This window comes from Nicrophorus vespilloides, unplaced genomic scaffold (genome assembly GCF_001412225.1).
Source record: "Nicrophorus vespilloides isolate i.1.1-1 unplaced genomic scaffold, Nicve_v1.0, whole genome shotgun sequence".
Classification (NCBI taxonomy): Eukaryota; Metazoa; Arthropoda; class Insecta; order Coleoptera; family Silphidae; genus Nicrophorus; species Nicrophorus vespilloides.
The window spans coordinates 108,904-131,516 of NW_017097280.1; the positions used below are offsets into that span (position 1 = coordinate 108,904).

Below are 22,613 nucleotides of genomic sequence, written 5' to 3' on the forward strand. Positions count from 1 at the left end.
TTAGAAAAACGAAAAAAATACGAATGCCTACGATGGAAACGATTTATCAATCAATGGTAAAACAAACTGGAACATTACAGAAACAGGTACAGTTTGTAATAAAATAGTTTTTAATTCCTTTTTTATTCATTCATTTTTCTTTTAGAGATATATTTTGAAGGATATTTCTAGCCGTATAAATTCATACAGGAAGATTAATATGGGGAGTAAAATTTTAATTTCTAATGAAATAGATAACGTTGCAGAAGAATTGAATAAACTGCAGGTTGATAGTATAGCTTCATCTGGTATTAATGCGAAATTGTATGAGAGACAATCAAAGTTGACGACTGAGAAATCGGCAAAATTATTTAAGTTTTTGAATAAACGAAATGCCACTCATGTTGCTGTCAGTAAACCAACATTGAATAATTCTACAATACATTTGAATTCACTTTTGCAACCAGCTACACCGAATATAAAACATGAACAACCATTAGCTGAGCCGCTATCGCCAATAGCGCACACCAAGAAAATCTTACCACAAAAAATGGACTTTGTTATGTCCACACCTAAACCTGTTCCAATTTCATCTGCTAGTACACCGTTTGTAAAGGCTGAGGAGCATGCAAAGAACATGCCCGCGCAAGTGGCTTCTGCATTGCCAAAGTTTAATATAACTACAGATGTTTTTAAAAACACAGCATCAAGGCCCATTGATAATACTACAAATGCTGCAACAACTACGTACAACCCACCGATATTTGGAGCCGTGAAAACTACAACTTCCGGTTTTAGTTTTTCAAGTAAAACTATTAGTACAAGTGCAACACCTACAGAATCTGGAAAAGCAATGCCCGTATCTAAGCCAATACAATCGACTGCAGCAGCAACTCCAAACTCATTTAGTTTTTCTTCAATATTTGGCTCTACTGCAGGTACAAATACTTATAAAGTTCCTTCTATTGTAACTACAGCTGGTACTGGAGTTACAGCGAAACCATCGATTTCCATAATTTCGTCAGGATTTACGACCAATGCTCCATTGAAAATATCCGCCAATATAACTCCTATAGATAAACCAGCTACATCTACAATATCTAACTTTGGGCTCACAATTACTCCTGTTAGTACCGTGGGATTACCATCAAATGTATCTAAACCTGTAGTACCCACTACAAAGAGTTTATTTATAACGCCAACAACTGGCCAGACAATTGGATCTACAAAAGTTGCTTCAACAACTGTGTCTCCATTTGTTCAATCACAGATTAAACCAACTTCTACGGTAGCATCCACTTCAACCACCGTGTCTACTGGTTCATTCTTTGGTAGAAGCTATACTAGTACTGCGAATACCGCACCAACTACACAATCAACTGTAACGTCCACCAGCTCTATTTGGAATCCAACTCAGAAAACGGCATTTTCTAATATATTTGGTGGACAACCTACTGCGACAACATCCGCACCTTTAATATCTACCACATCATCGATCTTAGGATCGCAAGTGGCAACTACCTCATCAAATACTGTAGTATCCTCCGCAACGGGTTCTATTTTTGGTAGTCAGTCGGCGACTTCCGCATTTCCAGCATCTACTACAACGGGTTCTATTTTTGGTAGTCAGTCGGCGACTTCAGCATTTCCATCATCTACTACAACGGTTGCAAATGCACCATCTACCACAACGCCTGCATCGACAACTACATCTTCAACCTTAAATACAAGTGCATCTACTACATCTATATTTAAAGTAGTTACCACATCAACGACTTCGCCATTTGGGACATCAACAACAAGTTCATTCGGCGGAGTGCAGACAAGTACATCTGTGCCATCAATATTTAAAACTGTTTCAAGTACTACCAATGCAACATCAATTGCTGCTACTACAAATACTACATCGTTATTTGGAAATACTTCACAATCTACTGGTGGTGCATTAAATTTAACTGTTTCCAGTACTACGACATCATCTTCTAATGTTTTTGGTTCACAAAATACAGTTTTTGGTTCGAAACAGGACTTTGGAACTTCAACCACTACAACAACAGTAACACCGTTTGGAACTACGACAACAACAAGTTCGTCACCTTTTGGATCAATTGCCACAAATGTTACACAGGCATCTCCCTTTGGTACAACTTCAACAAATACGTCAAGTGTATTACCATTTGGAAACAAAACGACTACAAGCGCAACAACATTTGGAAACCAGACTACTACGACAGCCGCATCTCCATTTGGAAGTCTTACTACAAATACGACGACTGCCTCACCCTTTGGAGCATCTACCACTAATGTGTCCTCTTCAACGACATTCGGTGCGCAGCCTGTTAGTACAACATCAGCCTCGCCATTTGGTACCAATACCTCTTCCGTATTTGGAGGTAGCACTAATCAATCAGTGTTTGGAGGCACAGATCCAACCACTACTAGTGCGTCCGTTTTTGCAGGATTTGGATCATCAACTGTAAGTAGTGGCAATGTATTTGGAGCATCAGCTAGTCCTTTTGGAAATACAACAACTACCACAACTAGTGCATCTGCATTTGGAACTACAAGTCCATTTGGTGCTACAACATCTGCTTCAACATTTGGTACTCCTTCGCCATTCGGCACAACTACTACAAGTGGTTCAAATACTTTTGGCGCCGCTTCTCCGTTCGGTGCAAAATCTAGTCCATTTGGTGCAGGTTCAGCTACGGCCACTGGCTCAGTATTTGGGCAACCGTCAACATTTGGAAACAGCGGAGGATCGATATTTGGAGGAAATGCCACAACTACTGCAAGTGGTGTATTCGGTGGGACAAGTGGAACATTTGGTACTACTACTACTACCTCTTCAAGTCCATTTGGAGGAAGTTCAGTGTTTGGTGCAAATACAGCCAACACGGGAAGTCCATTTGGAAGTGCTTCTCCATTTGGTCAATCACAAACGCAACAGCAAGGCTTTGGAACCTTTGGCGGAAATAAACCTGCAACATTTTCAAGTTCTGGGAGTTTTGGAAATACAAATACGAATTCATTCAGCTTTAATAGTTTAAATATGGGCGCAACACCAACAACGTCAAGTGGATTCGGACAGAGCAATGCAAATCCATTCGGCAGAACGAATGAGCAAAAATTTCCAGCATTCAGTTCGGCAAACTTGTTTGGTAATACTGCGACAACATCCAGCGGCTCCACATTTGGTGGTACCTCTCCATTTAGTAAACCGGCATTCGGTAATACTGCATCTCCTGGTTTTGGTACTCCTCCCGCTTTTGGTCAAAGTAGTGGATTTGGTGGTGGTGCTGGTTTCGGAACCACGGGCTCATTCAGTGCCGGCGGCCAGTCTGTGCAGCAAAGTGGATTTGGAAGTCCAGGTTTTCAGAAATCACCAAGCAGTGGAGCATTTGGTAATCCACCAGCATTTGGTTCAAGTTCACCTGGATTTGGTGCTCCACCTTCATTTGGTAGTTCACCAGCATTTGGATCGAGCCCTAGTTTCGGTAGTCCACCTAAAGTATTTGGAGGAACATCCACAGGAACCACAGGTAAATTACATATTTTTTAAAAAAAAAAGGAGAGGAAGTAAAACATCCACTTTTAGCAAGCACCGGCTTTGGAACTACACAAAATTCCAATTTTGGTAACTTGGCGAACCAAAGTACCTTGGGATTTGGTAATTTAGCCCAACAATCAACTGCATCTCAACCATCTGGATTTTCAGGGTATAATCAAAGTATATTTAAATGCCGGTATACAATATAATTTATATATTTTTATTTCAGGGGCGGCTCTTCGTTTTCTAGTTGGCGTTAATTTTTTTTTTAAGGATTTATTTGTTTTATTGTCTTAACATTTTTTGGATACAACTTCAATAAAAAATATATCAAGAAAATTATTAAACAGAGTTTAATTATAGTTATTATTTTTAAAAATATTCACATTGTTATCGGTTCCTCCGGATACTAAATATTGGTTATTAGACCAATCAACGCATAGAACCTTGCCATCGTGGCCGGAAAGGTCGAACAGTGGTGCTTTGGGACTTCTTGTGTCCCATAATTTAACATTTTTATCGTAGCTTCCCGACATAAATAGATGTTCGCTGTATTGTGACCAAGTGACTGTAGGAACCCACAAGGTATGTGAAGTGTACGTAGACTTGCAAATAGAACCCTCGATAGAACGGGGATCATAAAGTCTTATATGTCTGTCTGCTGAGGATGCAAGAACCATATTATTCAGGGGCGACCAACTTAAGCTTAAAAATGCTTTTTGTCCGACTATTTCAGATTTGATACTACTCATCTAAAAAAAAAATAATAATTCAATAATAAATATAATTAATTAAAATCAATTATTTAGATTTACCTCTGCATCCCAGAATTTGATAGTATGATCCATAGAACTAGTGCATATTGTTTTATCATCTGACCACATAGAGCCAGAAATCGTTTCTTTATGCCCCTTAACGGTAACCAATGGCGTCCTAACAAAAGTTCCTTTTGTCTTTTTACTTGGAGGTTCATCATTGTCTGTTTCTAGAGATGCATTCCAGATTTTTAAATGAGTGTCCCATCCACCTGTTGCCAATCTTGTACCATCAGGGCTCACACTGACAGTGTCAATTCCTCTTTCATGACCTTTCAAAATAGCATGCTCTTGAATATCATTCGTGCCCACTTCCCAGTTCCATAAAATAGCAGTCAAATCATGCGATACACTCACAAATCCCTTCGTAGGGTCTCCTTTCTTCAGCCAACTAACACTTCTAACACAATTTGTGTGTTTATTAGAAGCAGCCTGATGTTTTCCTTTAATACTCCATATATTGATTGTGTTATCATAACATCCAGTCAAAATCCTAAACATTAAAAAAGTGATTAATATATATATAAATAAAATATATTAAATTATATTACATACCACTTATCTGCAACTTGAATACTGGATACCCAATCATCATGTAATAGAGCATCTTGAGGTTCAGGTGCCTGAGTACGTTCAACATATTCTATTTCAATAGTAGCCTCAGTAGATTGATTTCTCTCTTCAAGATGTTCAACCAAAGAAACCCTCAACAATTCTCCTAACACAATAAAATCAAAATCTATAGATTTAATAATATTACTATTGTTTTCCTTCAACAATTCATTCAACAATTTGTTCAAGGATTTAATATTAATATTAACTGGCACTGAAAATGGAACATCAGGAACAGCGTATCTAAAACAATGTTTAATATTTACTTTAAATTTTCAGACTGATTTATTATTGAACTGTTTATATATAAATTATATCAATAAGTACTTACATTTCTTGTTTAGTAATAAATTTTACTTGTAATTGCGACTCTGATAAATTTTCTGTATTCATTTTAATTTCTTTCTCTTCGTCTGCAACGCTTATAAATACAAAACAAATTTAACTTTCAACGAGGTATGGAAAAATAAGGTTATGTTGACCACAGGCGAAAGACAATTTGAATGTTTCTGCAATTTTCAATAATACGACTATATATGCAACTAGTTACATTAGAAAGTAGCGACTTTGCATTTGATAAAGAATAGAATAGAATATATTTTCGATATATTGTAAATTAAGTTAAATATAATGATATATTAAGTATAAACTAGTGTATTGTTTATATATTTAGTAGAATTTTGGGATAAGTGCATGCAATAGGCAACACACAAAACTTGTTTCACCAAATATTAAGTAATATTATTAGTTGTTTAAGTTGGCAAAAATGGAAATATAAATGGCGACTAAAGTGTTGTGAGCTGTGTTTACAATTTTCTTATTTGTAAATTGGTGAAGGAACAATATTCAAAATGCATCGAAGAGGCGGAAAAAGGATCCGTATGGATGAGCCACCACCTGATTATGAAAGTCCAATGACTCCTGCAGTAGAACATGATAGTTACGGTGGTTACACTTCAAATTATCAAGATTACAATGAACAAGCAAACTCCTCTTCTGATGGTATGTTTGAATCGCCTCCTACACCTGGTCTGAGAAGAGTCACAAGATCTAAAGCAAGAGGTGGTTCTCACCCGCAGCCTGTTTATGTGGCTCCATCAGCTAGTCCTACTAGTTCTGGTAGAGGAAGACCTCGTGGTCGACCACCAGGTAGGAAAAACCATTCAGAAGGAATTCATCATTTGGAAGATGATGCCAGTTTATATTTAACTATAAAAAATTGCAAGGCTTCCTTAGCTAGCATTGTGGATGATTGGATAGAAAACTATAAGGTAATTAAATCATTTCATTGATGTAAATAATCCAACATATTCATGTTTTATTTTTAGTTGCACAGGGAGCAAGCATTAATATGTTTAATGCAATTTTTTATCAATGCAGCTGGTTGCAAAGGTAGAATTACACAGCAAATGCAGTCAAATATGGAACATGCTGCAATTATTCGAAGAATGACTGAAGAGTTTGATGAAGAATCTGGAGAATATCCATTGATCATGGCTGGACAATCCTGGAAAAAGTTCAGACAAAATTTTTGTGAATTTGTTCAAACTTTAGTGAAACAATGCCAATATTCTATTATTTATGACCAATTTCTTATGGATAATGTCATCTCATTACTTACTGGTTTATCAGATTCTCAAGTATAATATTTATAAATATAATATACAATAAAATTAAAAAAATCGTTTTTTAGGTCAGAGCTTTTCGTCATACAGCAACGTTAGGTGCAATGAAATTAATGACAGCACTTGTGGATGTTGCTTTAACAGTATCGGTCAATTTAGATAACACACAGAGACAGTACGAAGCAGAACGACAAAAGACTCGTGAAAAGAGAGCAAGCGACAGGTTGGAATCGCTGTTGGGTAAAAGGCAGGAATTAGAAGAAAATATGGATGAAATTAAAAATATGTTAACATACATGTTTAAATCAGTTTTCGTACATAGGTATCGAGATACTCTTCCGGAAATAAGAGCCATTGCTATGACGGAAATAGGCGTTTGGATGCATAAATTTCATGCAAATTTCCTGGATGATTCCTATTTGAAATATATTGGTTGGACATTGCATGATAAGGTTGGTGAAGTTAGATTGAGATGTCTACAGGCCTTGCAACCTCTGTATGCCAGTGAAGAATTGAAAGGGAAATTGGAACTGTTCACTAATAAGTTTAAAGATAGGATTGTTGCTATGACATTGGATAAGGAATACGATGTTGCTGTACAAGCAGTTAAACTGGTTATTAGTATTTTGAAACATCACAATGAAATTTTAACAGATAAAGATTGTGAACACGTTTACGAATTGGTTTATTCTTCTCATCGTGCCGTAGCTCAAGCGGCGGGAGAGTTTTTAAACGAAAGACTTTTCCAACCAGGCGATATCGATGTAGGTAAAACTAAGCGCGGTAAGCGTCGCCTACCTAATACACCGTTTATCAGAGATCTTGTACAATTTTTTATTGAATCTGAACTGCACGAGCACGCAGCGTATTTAGTAGATTCATTAATAGAATCGAATACGATGATGAAAGATTGGGAATGCATGACGGATTTATTATTGGAAGAGCCAGGTCCCATGGAAGAACCATTAGATAATAGACAAGAAACAAGTTTAATCGAAATTATGGTTTGCTGTGTCAGACAGGCAGCCACAGGTGAAGCACCAGTTGGTAGAGGACCCACTAGGAAAGTAACTTCTTTAAGGGAAATAAAACAGGTAATTATATCAAATATATTTATACTTGATGAAGCTAAAGACTTTCATTAATTTTAAGGCTGGCGAAGATAAACAAAAACTTACCGAACATTTTATTGTCACGTTACCCCCTTTATTGGATAAGTATTCAGCTGATTCTGAGAAGTTAGCAAATTTGCTGAGTATACCACAGTATTTTGAGTTGGACTTGTATACAAGTGGTCGTCAAGAAGGTTCATTACAATCACTACTATCAAAGCTCAAACATATTGCAGAAGTCCATCACGAACCTGAAGTACGTATATTTATTAAATAAATGTTGGTAAGCGAATCCAACTTAATTATCTTTGTTATAGGTATTGGAAACATGTGCAAAAACTTTGGAAATTCTTTGTAGCGAGGGTCATTCCCTTTATACTCGTTGCGATGTAGCTAGATCTACTACAATAGACATGATAGTGGCGAGTTATAAAGATGCTATCGACGATTGGCGAAATTTATTACTGGGCGAAGAAACTCCCAACGCTGATGAAATTTTTAATGTCGTCAGTTCATTGAAGAAAGTTTCACTATTTTATGCTAGCCACAATTTAAATCAGTGGAATCTCTGGGGTACTTTATTTCAAGATGTCAAGGTATATACTCAAATTAGTATTTTTTTAAATTTTATTTTAATTATATGTTTGAACAGGAAATTGACAGCAGTCTCCCTGCAGAAGCGATAAAGTACAGTTTGAGTTCTTGTTTTTATTGCCTCTTGTGGGGTTTACGCACATTACAATTGACACAAGAAAACGGAGGTGTTACAGGTGCGGGGATTCAAGAGTTACGACAAAGTTTGAACGAATTCATTGAAGCAGCTCAAGAATTGATTAGGTCATCACCTCATATAAGTATTAGAGAGGAAAGTTACGTGTGCTTATGCGATCTGTTGGTTGTTTTCAGCGACCAATTGTATCGTACGGCTCAGCCGTTGTCGGAACTTATTTGTGAACCAGATCGTAATTTGCAATTGCTACTGAATGAATTTGTGCAAACCTATGTATTTGTACCGCAGCAGGAAGGAGAAAATGATGAACATCATATAGAGGGTTTGCATAAAAGAAGAAATTTCTTAGCAGCTTATTGTAAACTGATTGTTTATAATATAATGCCAACTAAAGCTGGAGCAGAAGTATTTAAACATTACGTTAAATACTACAACGAATACGGAGATATTATTAAAGCTACATTGAGTAAAGCCAGAGAAATCAATAAGGTTAATTGCGCGTTGACAATGTGTTTAAGTCTGAATATGATGTTCCAAGCATTGGGCAGCGGTGGAAGAGTAACTAGACAACATGAAGACTTCTTCGGTTTGAAGGAATTGGCAAAGCGATTCGCTTTGTCATTTGGTTTAGATGCGTTGAAAAACAGGGAAGCTATAACGGCATTACATAGAGCAGGTATCTTATTTGCTGTTAGTGGTGGAGAGAATCACGAAGATCCCACCGGACCACCACCGAATCTACCGTTTTTGGAAATATTAACGGAGTTCACTAATAAATTGTTGAAACCCGATAAAAAGGTAGTTTTAACATTTTTGGACAGGAGAGTCACTACAGGTTCGTTTATTCTTCATAACTTTAATCATTTATTATATAAATAATCTCTTTTAAGGTATGCCAAGCAGTCGAGGTGAAGATTGGCAGCCACTATTGATGTACAGGAATTCATTGGTGCACGGCGAAACTGACCAGGTTCCAACTACTAGTAAAAGGGCGTATGGTCGTAAACGTAAAGATCCTGATCACGACGATGACCACGAAGATGATGATCATGAAGAATTTCCAAGTAGTTTATACAGTTAAGTATCCTCTTTCGGCACACGTATCTATGCGTTGTCACTATGTTTAATGGCTTTATTAACTTTTATTTTTAGTGTTGTAGGGTAGATGCTTTATATTTTTCCTAGCTTGATCGTGAAGAAAGTTCTGAGCACTCTTAAATACAGGATTCGTAAAGGCGAAGTTTTCTTTTAATAATATTAATTTTAGTTTATTTAATTATTGTTTGTATTATTTTATCTTCTTTTATTATTTTAAGATAACAAATATTGTTTTTTTATTTTATATATCATTTCGCTTTGTAATTGTTAATTATATAAGATTACTTTAAGACTGCTCAGAAAGTTAACAGGTCTTAATATATGTATTGTTGGTAATATATATTTTTTATTTACTAGTTTTTGATTATTTCCATTCAAATATTCAACAACTAATACTAAGAATATATTTTTTATATGATATCTGTTTATTTTGTATGACTATTGTTATAACAATAAAGTACTATAAAAGGTAATTGAAGATAAGTTTCATATGTAAATAATGGATGACTATTGGTTATCAGCTTTGTGTGTCTATTTTTAAATATTTAATACGTAATTACAGCTTGAAAGAGGGCTCTTCTCCATACATATTTCAATGAGTGGTAATCATTTGAATTGTTCTTTGAAACCATCGCTGCAAAAAAAAGTATTTTTATTTAACTTGATTAGATTCTATGGAGAGTCTAGATGACGAATACAGTAAAATGGTAAGAAAATTTTGAAATTTCGCGCTTTTCCATAATCACATTGAAGTTGTTTACAAATGTGTGTAATCATTAAGTTTGGGGTTGCGAATAGTGGTCAAAGTGTTTATTATATTTTGACGTTTTATAGCCTTTTTTGACATTACGAGATTTCGTTTTGAATTTAATAGCAATAATGATTTAATAGCTTATATAATTAGAAGCATCGTCATAATTCCATAGAAATTGTTATGTGAAAGTATTGAAAGTGCGAAGTAGTTGTCACGGCTAATAGAGAATCAGCTCTACATTTAACCTACAAAAAAATAAGAGGAACAATTAAATAAACATCTTGATTTTGAGCTTTTGGGTCCAAGTGTTTACATTTTCAAGGATTTGATAATGGCTGATGTACTAGTGGTGGACTGGATTGAAGAGTTTGAAGCACTCACTGAAAGTGAGATTCACACGTACGCTGCTGAACAGGAACACAATCATGAAGTTTCAATTGCTTTGCATACCATATTTGAAGAGGACCATAACAATAAGCAAATGGTATTAACGTTGTTATTTTCTATATGTATTATAATTATTGTGATGATTATATGTTTTAGATTATTGACAGAATATGTCAACAGTTATTTGCTTTCTACAGGTCCGGTGAGAGTGGATTAAAGAAATTTGCTATGCAATACATTCCACACTTGGTTTTGTTGCATTTAGCACACAGGAAGACTTATCCATCTATAGAAACATTGATTGTTAGCTTATACAATTTAGAAGTATGTATCCATAGTTTACAACCTGTTAATTAATTATATTGAATATTATTTTTGTAGGTCGTTGATTCTAAAGGACAACCACGTATAAAATCATTTCGGGTTCCAAGCTTAGCCCAATCATCGATGTATCATGACTCGTCAAATTTGGATCCAGCGTTCCTTGCTGAAAATTCGCTTCGCCGTTGGGAAGAATGCAATACGAAGCTCGTAAATTGGGGACCGCTGCCACAAGTGGAAGCATTGAATGCGCAAAACAGGCAGAGGGTTGTCACTGCACTTGTATTTCTATTCAATCAACAGATTGCTAGTTTTAATTTACAGGGAATTGAATATATTTGTCGAGCGATTTCAAGGTAATCAGAGCAATTTTTAAATTTATTGTGTAATTAATACACTTATACTTTTTCTTGAATAGATTAGTAAATTGGATATTTATATTATTTTTCAGAATAGTTAGTCAAGGGTTTCAAGTTACAGGAGGGATCAGAACATCTGTAGACAGTGATTCATTTAATATTAGTATGATGCCAAGAATTCTGGTATCCAGTCAATTATTATTGGAATTATTACACATAGTTTATCATGCATTGGAGAGAGATGTAAGTGGAGCAGCACAAACTTTGCATGATGTTACACAGAGAGCAACATATGAAACATATACAGGTATTTCGATTGGTTGTTCAGTAATATTAGAAAAATATAAATATATAGATGTTTTGTTGTTAACTTATTTTAGACGTGCTACTGGCTGCTCACGCTATAACGAACTTATTACATCGATCCCCCGCGGCTTACATGCCGGCTCGTTCGTCCAACAAGCAGATAATTACGAAGTCCATGATTACGAATGCTTCTTTCCGTACGAAAAAACTGCCAGGTAGGTGAATTGCTGTATATCTAGTTCCCTGTAATTCCCAACCATATCCGATCGTTCCCTTCCCAGGAAATAAAAAGGGTAAATGAATTAAAACATCTACGTTCCTCCTATGCAGACGATATACCAATCCAACATCAGGAAGATGCAGGTGGCGCGGGTGATGCCAGCTTGGATTCGATTGTCGAAGAGGGAGGTTCTGATGCTCCAGACAAGAAAGGCTTCCGCGGAAGGTCAGGCAGTGCTCTCAAACATTTACCGAAATTATCGGGATTAGGAAAGAAACCTAAGCTTAAAAGTAGTCCAACTCCGCCCCGACATTCATTGGAAGAGACCCCAGTCACCGGTGGCAATAGTTCCATCGGTATGATGGAAATGAAGATGAATGCAGGCACTGGAGATCAAGTCTCTCTGGTGGCTAGTAATAGCAACGGAAGTATGCAGAACGAACTGAGCCTTAACACTGTTCACGTGAGTACTGTTTAAAAGGCAGAAAACGTTTTTTTTTCTTCTTTTAAATCAAATGGCAAAGCTACATCACGTATATCGAATATTGATTTATATGAATCTTTGTGCCATTCAAAAGGAGAAATTTGATAAACAAAGCGAACTTTGCCTAAGTCACTTATCAAATAAGTTACCATTTTCTGAAAGTCATTCATATTTAATACTATTCATCAAAAATAAAACTAAGTAAAAAATTCTGTATATCTATATATATATTTATATATACACATTAGTTCTGTAGCGGTTAGTTTGTTATTGTTGGGAGACGAAAAAGGTGTTATGAATCTGAAAATAACAATAATTAAAGGGTTAATTAAAACAAATATATTAACCATTATATAAATAGACTAAGTAAAAACTGACTGCCTCTCTTTCCAATTTTTCTGTATGCTCTCCAGCTACGCTTTTGTTTTATCTATTTATTATTATTATTATTATTAATAACCCTGTTAACTTCATAAGAACGAAGTGGTGTAGTTGGAGGCCTTGTTATTTTATTTTTAAAGTATTACTATTTGTTAAATTATTTAAGGAAAATTAACTACATTCCAATAACATTTTGATTTTGTTAATATTCTATTAACACGATCTATTGAATAATTTTAATAATATATATTACAGAAATGTTCTTGGGATTGATCATTTATAATTATGTTATTTAAATGATTTTTTTTATTAACAATGTATGTTATATATATATATCTATAGAACCTGTATACTCGTTATTGAAACATATTGTTAAAACGTGAATTTGTATATATCTATATTGTTTTTATTGAAATTTATTAATGTATATAATTATACATTATTTGTAATATGTATATTATTGTAATAACTGTAGGATTTTGTTTGTTTTTTTTAAGGTGAAAAGAAACAATTAATAAAACGTACTAATACATGTATTTACGGGATTTAAGTACGTGATCTGTTGTGCCTTTGTATGAAACATCCTTTGAAGCTGTTGAGCCTAACATCCACCTCTCCTTCTTCGAGCTGTAATAACGATTCAATAATTAAAAGATAATGTTATCAGCGAAGTTACTCACTAAATCCGATTGATAGAGATCCTTGTAACAAGATGGAGAAATGCATTGGCGAATGCATAACGTCTTCGAGACTCCTATCTTTCCGCTGCAGCCAAGGGCGCAAGCCGTTTCATATTCATGGAACATTGCTTCCTATTGGATATATGAAATAATTTGTAAACAAATTAAATTTGTTATTAATGTGTATATTTGGTTGCATATGTAAGGGTAAATAATAAAAGTATGTTAACGTCTCCAATTGTTTGACGATAAACGAAATTCCAAAAGAATGATGATATCGGTGTTCAAAAATTCGTTGAAATGTAAATATTTAAAGCTGATCTAAATTTAGACGATTACATTCTACAAATGCATGCTATAAATTCAGATCTGTATACAAAACACGGTCTACACAAACAAGGAGCTGTGTACACTTACATTCTTGGGGATTTCTTTGTACGGAAACTCGAGAAAAGTGTAGGTCACTTTGCTGAGACATTGCGGAACAGCGGCCAGGGCTAGAAATACGTACAAATAAACTAATATCATGATTGTTTATGGAATGTTGAGGTGCATTTGCGTTCAAATCGATTTGCTGTTGATGCTCTTGGCAGCCAGGATTTGCGCACGCATTTTATTTTTGTTCCGTCTCTATCTTGCGCGCTGCTCCTTTCGTTGCGTGCTGCCCCCTCGACCCCACCGACCTAAACCAACTCGTTCGGTTTTCAATCAATCCGTTTGGTAGTAAGCAACCACTTGCTGATTCTCTATGTGTATAAAATAGTGTAATAAATAGCCCTTTGTGACCGGTGAGTGGTAGTGTTGAGGGACAAAATCTAGAAGGGAAACTGTACCATCGAAGACCTATACAGATTAAACATCGTACAGCAGAGGCAAGTCTTGAATCATTCGCATTCCTAAAATCAAAACTTCTACACATTCCACGAAACGTGCGTCCAACTTGTTTATAAACCTTGCATTGTTCAACAAACAGAAGCAAACATCGGTCGTACGCCACCCTTCGATTCCGGATCTCGTACCATTCGCACTGTGCGACTTTTCCTTTTCTGGTTTCAGTTATTTCTCGTTAACGAGAAAGAAGGCTATTAAAACCGGTCTCGTTTCGTCTTTCTGGTCCAACAATGCAACGTTGCCGCCGCTTTATTATTTACAAAACACTTCGATTAATAATAATAACATTATTGGATTCGAAAAATCCAGGGAATCGCCGAGAAAGAATCTTCAAGATTTCGGCAAGTTTCGCAACGTTTCGCTAGTAGACATAGTTAGAACTTTCAAAAAGTGTCGCAACGGCATTTTTCTACATTTGCGGAATAACAATTTCTTACAATCTAAATTCTATGTGTCTGGTTGTGTTATTTCGCCAATTTCGTTATGAGCACTTTGGTTAATTCCCCCCATTCCAATTAGTCTGCTATAGGAAAAGTCCTTGTCTCGGACCTATCTTTGCGTGACTAATTATATCTTCTTGCATATCTTCGTTATTCCTTGCCGTGAAACCTTTGAGCATATATTTCTGTTCATTTAATTAGAAGCCAAGCTTTCGCGCTCTGTGACCACCGAGGTCATGGTCTATTCGTGCTTCATTTTAGACATCTACCAAAGGTATAACATGTTGACAGTAAAATGAACTAAAACTTCAAAATTTGCAACCAAACTATCAAAATTTGACAATAAAATGTAAGGTTAGTAAATTGTTATTGTTTTCAAACGTTTGGCAGAACTGCATTTTACAAATGACTACCTACTTAAGTAGGTTCACAATTTCAATTGTTTGACATTGTATTATCATGGCAATAGATTTACTTGTATTTGTTGATACACGTTAATGAAACTTCAAATATAACAGAACTTACTCTTGTAATTAATTAAAATGATTAAGTACATTAATTTATTTTACTTTATTGGGTTTCCTAAATTGATCGAATTTTGGAATTACAATAAAAAAACTAAGCCAATTTAGGCAAATTTAAAACATAATATTAAAAACGGCGCCATTATAATTTTGAAGACGTTTCCTTAAGAGAAATTATGAGTAACAAGATGAGCTACAGAGATTTAATGAACGCAGAACTTAATGCTGAGTGGGAAGACTTGGATAGGGCTATTTGGGTAACTACTACTTTATTTATATGTATACCACTTCAAATGCAGTCACAGAGATGCTTAGAAGATGGTTTACTTCAAATTCTTTTCGTTTACATTACTTCTATTTTATGGAAAACCAATCCCGTGTGGTTTGTATTTAGATAACGCTCTTTGTATAGAGTTTGTTAGTCACCGTTTCACAGCTGAAACAATGTATGAGACAACAGGTTTGTGTTTCTTTTGTAGCTTCCAATGTTTAGGGTGCAAACTTAATTATACCATATACATAGTATTTTACATAAGATATAACTTACAAACTTAATAGTTTAAACATGAAATATATATATACATATTTGATCAATATTTTCAAAACTGTTTATATTTTTGTGGTGACTCTCAAATCTAGTATAACTCTATGAAGTTTTATCTACGGAAACAACGTGCGATTCTTGTTTTATCTAACCTTGAGTAAATGTGTCTACTTTATGGTTGAGTTCATAGAATCCGCTCATTGTATTTTCCTTTCAACATCAGACGACGTGTGAAACCACAAAGTGTATTCTTTTTTGAATTCCCAAATTCTTCGTATTTTGGACAAGGGATTCTAACATTCTGCACTACCACATTTCTAATAAGATAACTTACAATTACTAATCGAAAAGTACAATTTATTTTCTCATTTGTTGAAAGCGTTACTGTAATAAGTTTGCAAAATTCATATTTTTGTGATTCAAATCAGTCGATACCCTTCGAAGAAGTAACTGGAATTCAAATTGTCGTATTTATTCAAATTTTGCCCCAGATAGCATCATAACAGCAGAGTACTTCTTGAATCATCACCATGTGTATCATTTCTATCAATCTGCACTGGAAATGTAAAGTGGAATTGAAAATCAAACTATTTTATTATTTATTTTTAAATTTATTATATCGCAACGTTAATTATATAAAAAAAAACTGTAGTTATGACACGTTCAGTGTTAATTATAAATAATTGTAAGTTAAGGCGGATGAATCACCAGTTTGTATTTCTTGAGTAAGACTTATAGTGCTTAATGGTTACGGTTGTAATACATCCAGCTAATATTACTTGAATGTTATGGCAAATGACTTAGTGATGTGACACATAGCAGTGGGCCCTGTTAGGAACGACCGAGTTGTAGGACGGACAGTTAGTTCAGAAGCATTTGCAAGAGTTGTACTATTTACATCAAACTATTGATTGTAAGTAAACACTTTGTAGTTTAAAATTTGTCTAAATTAATATAAATTGTGATTGCGGAATGAATGTAGTTTAATTGCATTTACGTAAAACTCAATTACACCGACAACGCTTAGAATGTTGCTCCAAAATCCAATTATAAATGGGATGTGTGGAAATTATGCTGCGGCTGCTTTCCATGTTCCTCCTGTATGTGTTCCCAGGTAAATTGCTGATCTTCAGAGAGCGGCGTCGTGATAAAAGAAAATGTGTTTCCATAATCATATTTGCGTGCAAGCGGAAATGTTATCAACTTCGCCGTGTAGCGAGTAAACCGAAACTTATCCTTGATGAAACAAATTCCTGTTTTATCACACACACACAACAAAACAAAAGTTTTCGGTGCTGCTGCAGCAGGTGAAAGTATCTCTTCGAGTCAAGAAATTTGCGTGTGAGATGTCGAAATTCCATTTACATTATTATACAATTATATAATTATCAGCGATTCGCTCAAAATCATATTGGAAATGATATATTTACGTTTATATTCGTAAGTAAAACAAAACTTGAAATGCGAGACTGTAATTATGTAAAAAAGCGATTGAGCGTTTCTTCTTTTTCCATATCATTACATAAATGGATGTTGTGTATTCTTTCTGTGTCAATGACATACATCCTTTCACTATATTTGGTCTTGAAATTCCGAAATATTCTTGCTTACACCGGTCATTTGATTTTGTAAGCTTACCAAATAATTACACTTTTTTTTAAGTTCATGACTATTTAGAGCAATCATTTTGCAAGTGTCGCAAATTTATGTTGAGCTATTATTATATAATTTGTTAAATTTGATAGACGTATTTTATGTGGAGCAAGTGTAACATTAATACATATTTGAATACATTTAGTAAATTATTTTATAACGATTGAATTCATACAGAAAATAATAAATAGATTTAAATTACTAAATTCAAGAAATTAATTTGTTGCATTCATAATAGTAATACAGGTGAAAGTAAAATTCCAATTAAAAGTATTAAATAATGTGTAGATTAAGTTCAATTGTAGATAGATTAGGTAAGGTTCTAAAGAAGGAATATGTTATATAAATACTCCTTTTCAAGAAGATATGTATTTGGCAAATAGTGAAGCTATGAATGCTTGATACGTTGATACTGATTTTATTTCATAACTCTGGAGAAAAACAATGGTTAACAGCATATTTAATAAAAGCAATTGATTGTAAATCTTTAAAATTAAATATGTATATTGCTGATGTGTGGTAACAAGTAAACAAAGATGTATTTGATGTTGGTTGTGTGGTTGCATAAAACTGTGTTGATGTGCGTATTTGGTTGCAGTAGAAGTAGCAAAGAGATAAGGTACAAATAAATGGAGATGCATGTGTAATAGAGCCGTGAGCTGCTCGCTTCTGATTATTTTGCGAATGGTATGGTGATGGTGCTGGTACGTAATGTAACTGTGGATATCGTCGATGATGGTGCGATCGTATTTCGCGGTTTAATAAACGTCGCCGGGGACTTCTCGTCAGACCTTGTGGAGAGGGAATTGGAAGTGCGCGCGATCCAGCGTTCATTGATCGACCCCTCCACGGTCGACAGGAGTCCCCCCCGAGCGCCCCTCGCCGGTGCCCTTACAGTGTTATCCCGACAAAGCGACCAGGGTAGTTGGCTGCAACACCCTCACGTACCGTGGCGCTCACTGACTGACTGACAAACCGGCCCCGCACATCAAGATCAGTGACTGACTGACTGTCCGTACCGATACGCAAACACACGCAGTGATCACACCTAATCACCACAATTTACCATTCGTCTTCAGCAGCGTCGAACTCGAATCCAAACCAAAGCCATAGCAGACAGCGGGAAGAAAACAAACCGTTTTTTTCCTCCCTAGTTTTAAACAGTGTACCTTGCACACATCGTGCAGTGTTTTTGTATGTAAAACGTGTTTCAAAAAGCATCAAACTGTGGGGCGCAGGGGCTTTCTTCTTACCTCCGCAAGGGATGTACTACCCGGTAAGAGATTTAGAAAAAACTACCCTTACATGTATCCTTCATCTTTTGCTTTAGGTTGTTACCTCGCTTTGGCGCTTCATCCCCCTCATCCACTCTGGCGCCTGACGCTGTACCAACATCCTCTTCCTCTCAGAACCTAAACACCTCAAAAACATCAAAACTACAGAAATGAAAATTATTATTTTTCCTCAATAAGTACGTACTACATACATATATATACCCATGTGCTTTTTGCGAAAATATCCGTCGATGTGTGGCCGTCTGCCAAAAAGTTTTCCCATTCCTTCTAGTCCACTCCCGCCAGATTATTTAGAACGCAAAACGAACGACGATCGCACTTTCAGGGAGTCACCTATGTCTAAGCTCTCGCAATATTTATTGTCCTTCTTGAAAACCTTCTGGTACTCTTGTTTTTATTCCCAACGACCATTTAAACGACGAGGGAAAATCCCCCGGCGCCTTTTTTCGACGATAAAACCGAATCGATGTTCACGTTTTATCTCCTATTAAGAGACCCTTCTGGAATACATCCCACTCACCAATATGATATGATTAATACAAAATTTACATCTAACTGAATGATCTCATCTAGTTTCCCAAATCTATTTTTATTTTTAACTAACAAATTTCATAATACAATCGAGAAATTCGTTCGTTAATTAAACTAATGTAATTTGAAGCGGCCCAAAGTTTTAATTATAACAAAATTTAATCGAGTTACTACCATTAATGCAGTTATACCCTTGTACATCAAAAACTTTACACGCAAAACATAATTGCAATTGTGTCGAATATGTGACTACGTGGTATGATTCGTTTACGAACATCCATCCAGACTATTTAATTTCGTGGCGCTCTGCATGTTTAATTTTATTTCGAAATTAGCATTGAATCGAAACAATAACTTCGGTATTTTAAAGCAAAACAACAGAAGCCGAGCAATTCTTAATCGCCGGCTTCGATTTAACGTCGACGAGGTACAAGCTGAAACCTAATTCTGCTTAGGAATATCCCCATTAGACAGACACATCCTATTCAACAGGGTCTATGCGATACGTAATCGATACTGCAAAGGTTAAATTGAGTAAACTTATCCACCCTAACTCTGAGACACTTGTAACCAGTCGGATAGATTTTCCAATGTATTCAAATACTTTCCATTGTCCCGTGGAAACCAGGCTCGCTATGCGTATTTTTATTGATATTCTAAATTTACATTTAGAATATCATGCGTTTATTGTGTAGTCTTCTACTTGCTATCAATATCTGTGTACCATATTCATTATTATACTGAAATCAATATACTAAATCATATTTTATATCAATTGAATGCTATTATATAAACTGCCAATACAATAATGAACTTTTTTTTGTAATGAAAATGAATATAAATACTAGTTTATAAGTAAAACGAGTTCAAATCTCGCGAAATTTATGAAAAAAGGAGTATGCTGTAGTCTTTCTAGTCAGTACGTGTGTGTGTGAATTGAAATGAATCAATGGGAGGAAATGTTTCTTTATTTTATTTTGTAATGGCGCACCAGGGTCAGACAGATGTTACATTCCTCTTTAATAGGTTCAATTTAACCATTTTATAACGCTCAAATCAACTATAATATCCGTTTAGAGAAGGCAAAAGGCAGCTCCATACTAACAGTTTTATTTCGATGAAAGTACTTGGAAATACTTCGTAAATCAATTGCAAATCGGATAACTTCTTCATTCTACTACATTATTTATAATTTTTATTTAAAGAACTCTATAATTTGTTTAATTTTAAAATTCAATTGCAGAAAGTTGATTCTAGTGAGATTGGAGAATTTAAATTAAATATTAGAAGAATTGACCTCGACATTTTTTTTTAAAACCTATTTCTGTTACGAGAGTAATTGATTTTTGATGCAATTGGAAAAATAAATCAATAAGAGGCTATCAAATATTTTGTTTTCTATTTGAATTGAATCGATTTTACTGGATTTAAATTGTGTTTAAGACGTAAAACGTTTTTGTTCTCCTAATGTTAGTTAAACATAGAATCATGATCTATGAAAATGTAAATATTTGGAAGACTCTGTTTCTGGAATTGCTAATTTAGATTGGAAATTGATTGTTGGACATTCGTGAAATATCTTTTCGTTAAGAAGCATATCTTATCTCGATGTACTTGCACTTTCGTCGGGTGCGTAATTGCATTGGCCGGCGGCCAGTTCTGCATAATTTATTCTATTCTTATTTGTGATGCCAAGTGTCGGCGATTTCGCGCGCTTTATTTGAAGTTCGTAAAAAGTGGAAATGATGGTAGTTTTTCGCAATTTATATTCGTCGCGTGGTGAAGAACGACATCAGCAGCAACGGAGGCTGGGCTAGAAAAGAAACATATGCTGCGCACACATACTCGGTTTCGGTTTCAGCTTTCCTTTGTATTGGAACATCTGGGTCCAGCATGTAGACCACCTCTCCGAAGCTTCGGTGCTCTGGTTTTCATCAAGGCGTAAACAAAGAAAGCGCGTCGGGGTCCCCCTCTGATTTATGTTTTCCTTTCTCTGTGTTAACTTCTTTCGTCCTCGTCGAGGAACATTTATGTCTGCCGAGTTAAATTCCTCTTCGTTTTGCTTCAGAATATATTTTTAGTGCTTTCGCTCATGAAAAGAATTATTGACGTTCGTTTATCGTAACGCTTTATTAGTGCAGCCATCCAGAATTCATTCGTCTTCGTCGTTTATATGTATCAAGAGTTATTTTCATGAAACAATGAATTTTATTTTTGGTAAACAATGACAGTTAATTAAGGTTGATTATGATTCATCGCTACTGTTCAATTTGAAGTAGCACATTTTTTCTTCACGCATTTAAACTATGCGCGTATATATATATTAATTATTCCTGCAGTCTCATGCAAATTTGTCATAATTACAATTCAATTAGTGAAGCGACGGAAAGGAGAAAGTTTTCAGTAGGCGCGCGACAGGGGAAATATTTACAAACGTTTTGTTGAACCAATTTTGGATCGATTCGGCGAAAAGCAAAACGAAGTAATGGCCTTAATAATTAACATACAATGATTTTTGCCTTTGTTTTGCACGCATTATTCTTCGTTCTTTTTTCTTCTTCGTTCTTTTGGTCGGGAACGAAACAAAACGCGAGAAAGACATCGTCCTGATATTTTAATGTTTATACCTGAAATGCTGCGAAAGGCTACAACCGGTTTCCATGGTAACGCAAGTCCATCCCCAAGTTTCATCTCTCTCTCTCTCTCACTCCTCCTGCTTGTTGTCTCCCTCCATCTCTCTTCTGCTCCCGGGCCAACCCTCCGTTACCCACAGTGATTCTATGCTGCAGCCCCTGAATCCACACCCCTACAACAGGGTACGCAGAATTGCTAAACCAACCCCCCCGACCCTCAACACCGGGACGCACACCCCTCATATAAATTGCCGGCATGTCGGTGGTGAACACTATAAATTCAACCCCGTTCTCGTTAATAGTTACTTTCAAATCACGAATTAAATGAACGAAAAAAAAATTACATCTCACATTTCGCAATTTTTGTTTGCAAAATCATCAACGCACTTCATTAAAACAAACACATTTCTGTAGGGTTTTACTAATTCTGAAACAGCATCAATTCTATATGAAATTTACCATTCTGAAGCAGTAACTGAAGTGGAACATATAATATAATTATTTAATTTTCGAGTTAATTTCTAACGTAATGCATTTATTTTGTTGTTATTAATTGATAATTCAATTACATTAAGTGAACGAATGTTGAAATTGTAATCATGAGTTTAACAAATAATTGAAATGATCAAGTTACAATTTCGTGGAATTTCAATATATAACTTAATAAATGATTTGATCACTTGCAGTGC

The 22,613-nt window shown here is 35.3% G+C and overlaps 6 protein-coding genes across 10 annotated transcripts in view; 4 read left to right on the plus strand and 2 right to left on the minus strand.

Annotated features, from left to right (window-relative positions):
- The window catches only part of LOC108559629 (nuclear pore complex protein DDB_G0274915-like), a 6,140-nt gene extending 2,286 nt beyond the window's left edge, over window positions 1–3,854 (plus strand). The window contains exons 8-11 of the mRNA XM_017916963.1: window positions 9–86; window positions 146–3,521; window positions 3,578–3,698; window positions 3,759–3,854. Coding sequence (XP_017772452.1) covers window positions 9–86; window positions 146–3,521; window positions 3,578–3,698; window positions 3,759–3,789 — 3,606 coding nt within the window. The 3' untranslated portion in view covers window positions 3,790–3,854. The remainder of the gene's footprint in view (window positions 1–8; window positions 87–145; window positions 3,522–3,577; window positions 3,699–3,758) is intronic.
- Window positions 3,843–5,469, minus strand: LOC108559643 (ribosome biogenesis protein WDR12 homolog). Its single transcript, XM_017916990.1, has 4 exons — window positions 5,288–5,469; window positions 4,900–5,199; window positions 4,345–4,837; window positions 3,843–4,281 (listed from the first exon to the last, which is right to left on the minus strand). The coding sequence occupies exons 1-4, from the start codon at window positions 5,347–5,349 to the stop codon at window positions 3,883–3,885; spliced, it is 1,254 nt and encodes a 417-aa protein (XP_017772479.1). The 5' UTR covers window positions 5,350–5,469; the 3' UTR covers window positions 3,843–3,882.
- Window positions 5,470–5,729: 260 nt separating this feature from the next.
- On the plus strand, window positions 5,730–9,683 carry LOC108559644 (cohesin subunit SA-1). Its single transcript, XM_017916991.1, has 8 exons — window positions 5,730–6,227; window positions 6,285–6,596; window positions 6,650–7,675; window positions 7,734–7,949; window positions 8,011–8,289; window positions 8,346–9,258; window positions 9,314–9,499; window positions 9,576–9,683. The coding sequence occupies exons 1-8, from the start codon at window positions 5,808–5,810 to the stop codon at window positions 9,581–9,583; spliced, it is 3,360 nt and encodes a 1,119-aa protein (XP_017772480.1). The 5' UTR covers window positions 5,730–5,807; the 3' UTR covers window positions 9,584–9,683.
- Window positions 9,684–10,295: 612 nt separating this feature from the next.
- Window positions 10,296–12,488, plus strand: LOC108559636 (hyccin). Its single transcript, XM_017916969.1, has 6 exons — window positions 10,296–10,759; window positions 10,819–10,986; window positions 11,044–11,339; window positions 11,435–11,649; window positions 11,723–11,863; window positions 11,979–12,488. Exons 1-6 carry the CDS (start codon window positions 10,607–10,609, stop codon window positions 12,344–12,346), a joined length of 1,341 nt encoding a protein of 446 aa, XP_017772458.1. The 5' UTR covers window positions 10,296–10,606; the 3' UTR covers window positions 12,347–12,488.
- Window positions 12,380–14,017, minus strand: LOC108559638. 3 transcript variants are annotated; one of them, XM_017916976.1, is made up of 4 exons: window positions 13,831–14,017; window positions 13,414–13,545; window positions 13,275–13,360; window positions 12,380–12,652 (listed from the first exon to the last, which is right to left on the minus strand). In XM_017916976.1, the coding sequence occupies exons 1-3, from the start codon at window positions 13,939–13,941 to the stop codon at window positions 13,280–13,282; spliced, it is 324 nt and encodes a 107-aa protein (XP_017772465.1). In that variant the 5' UTR covers window positions 13,942–14,017; the 3' UTR covers window positions 12,380–12,652; window positions 13,275–13,279. The 3 variants fall into 3 exon arrangements, with proteins under 3 accessions (XP_017772465.1, XP_017772464.1, XP_017772463.1); XM_017916975.1 differs by having other exon boundaries at window positions 13,265–13,360; XM_017916974.1 differs by having other exon boundaries at window positions 13,259–13,360.
- A 110-nt stretch (window positions 14,018–14,127) lies between these two features.
- LOC108559637 (RNA binding protein fox-1 homolog 3) overlaps window positions 14,128–22,613 on the plus strand; it is a 31,600-nt gene continuing 23,114 nt past the window's right edge. The window contains exon 1 of one of the 3 annotated variants that reach the window (XM_017916972.1): window positions 14,128–14,285. Coding sequence is in view for 2 of the 3 variants with exons in the window: in XM_017916973.1 (XP_017772462.1) it covers window positions 18,730–18,741 (12 nt within the window). In the remaining variant the exon portion in view is untranslated. Of the gene's footprint in view, window positions 14,286–17,998; window positions 18,742–22,613 lie in introns of those variants that run through there. The other 2 variants (XM_017916973.1, XM_017916971.1) reach the window with 2 other exon arrangements.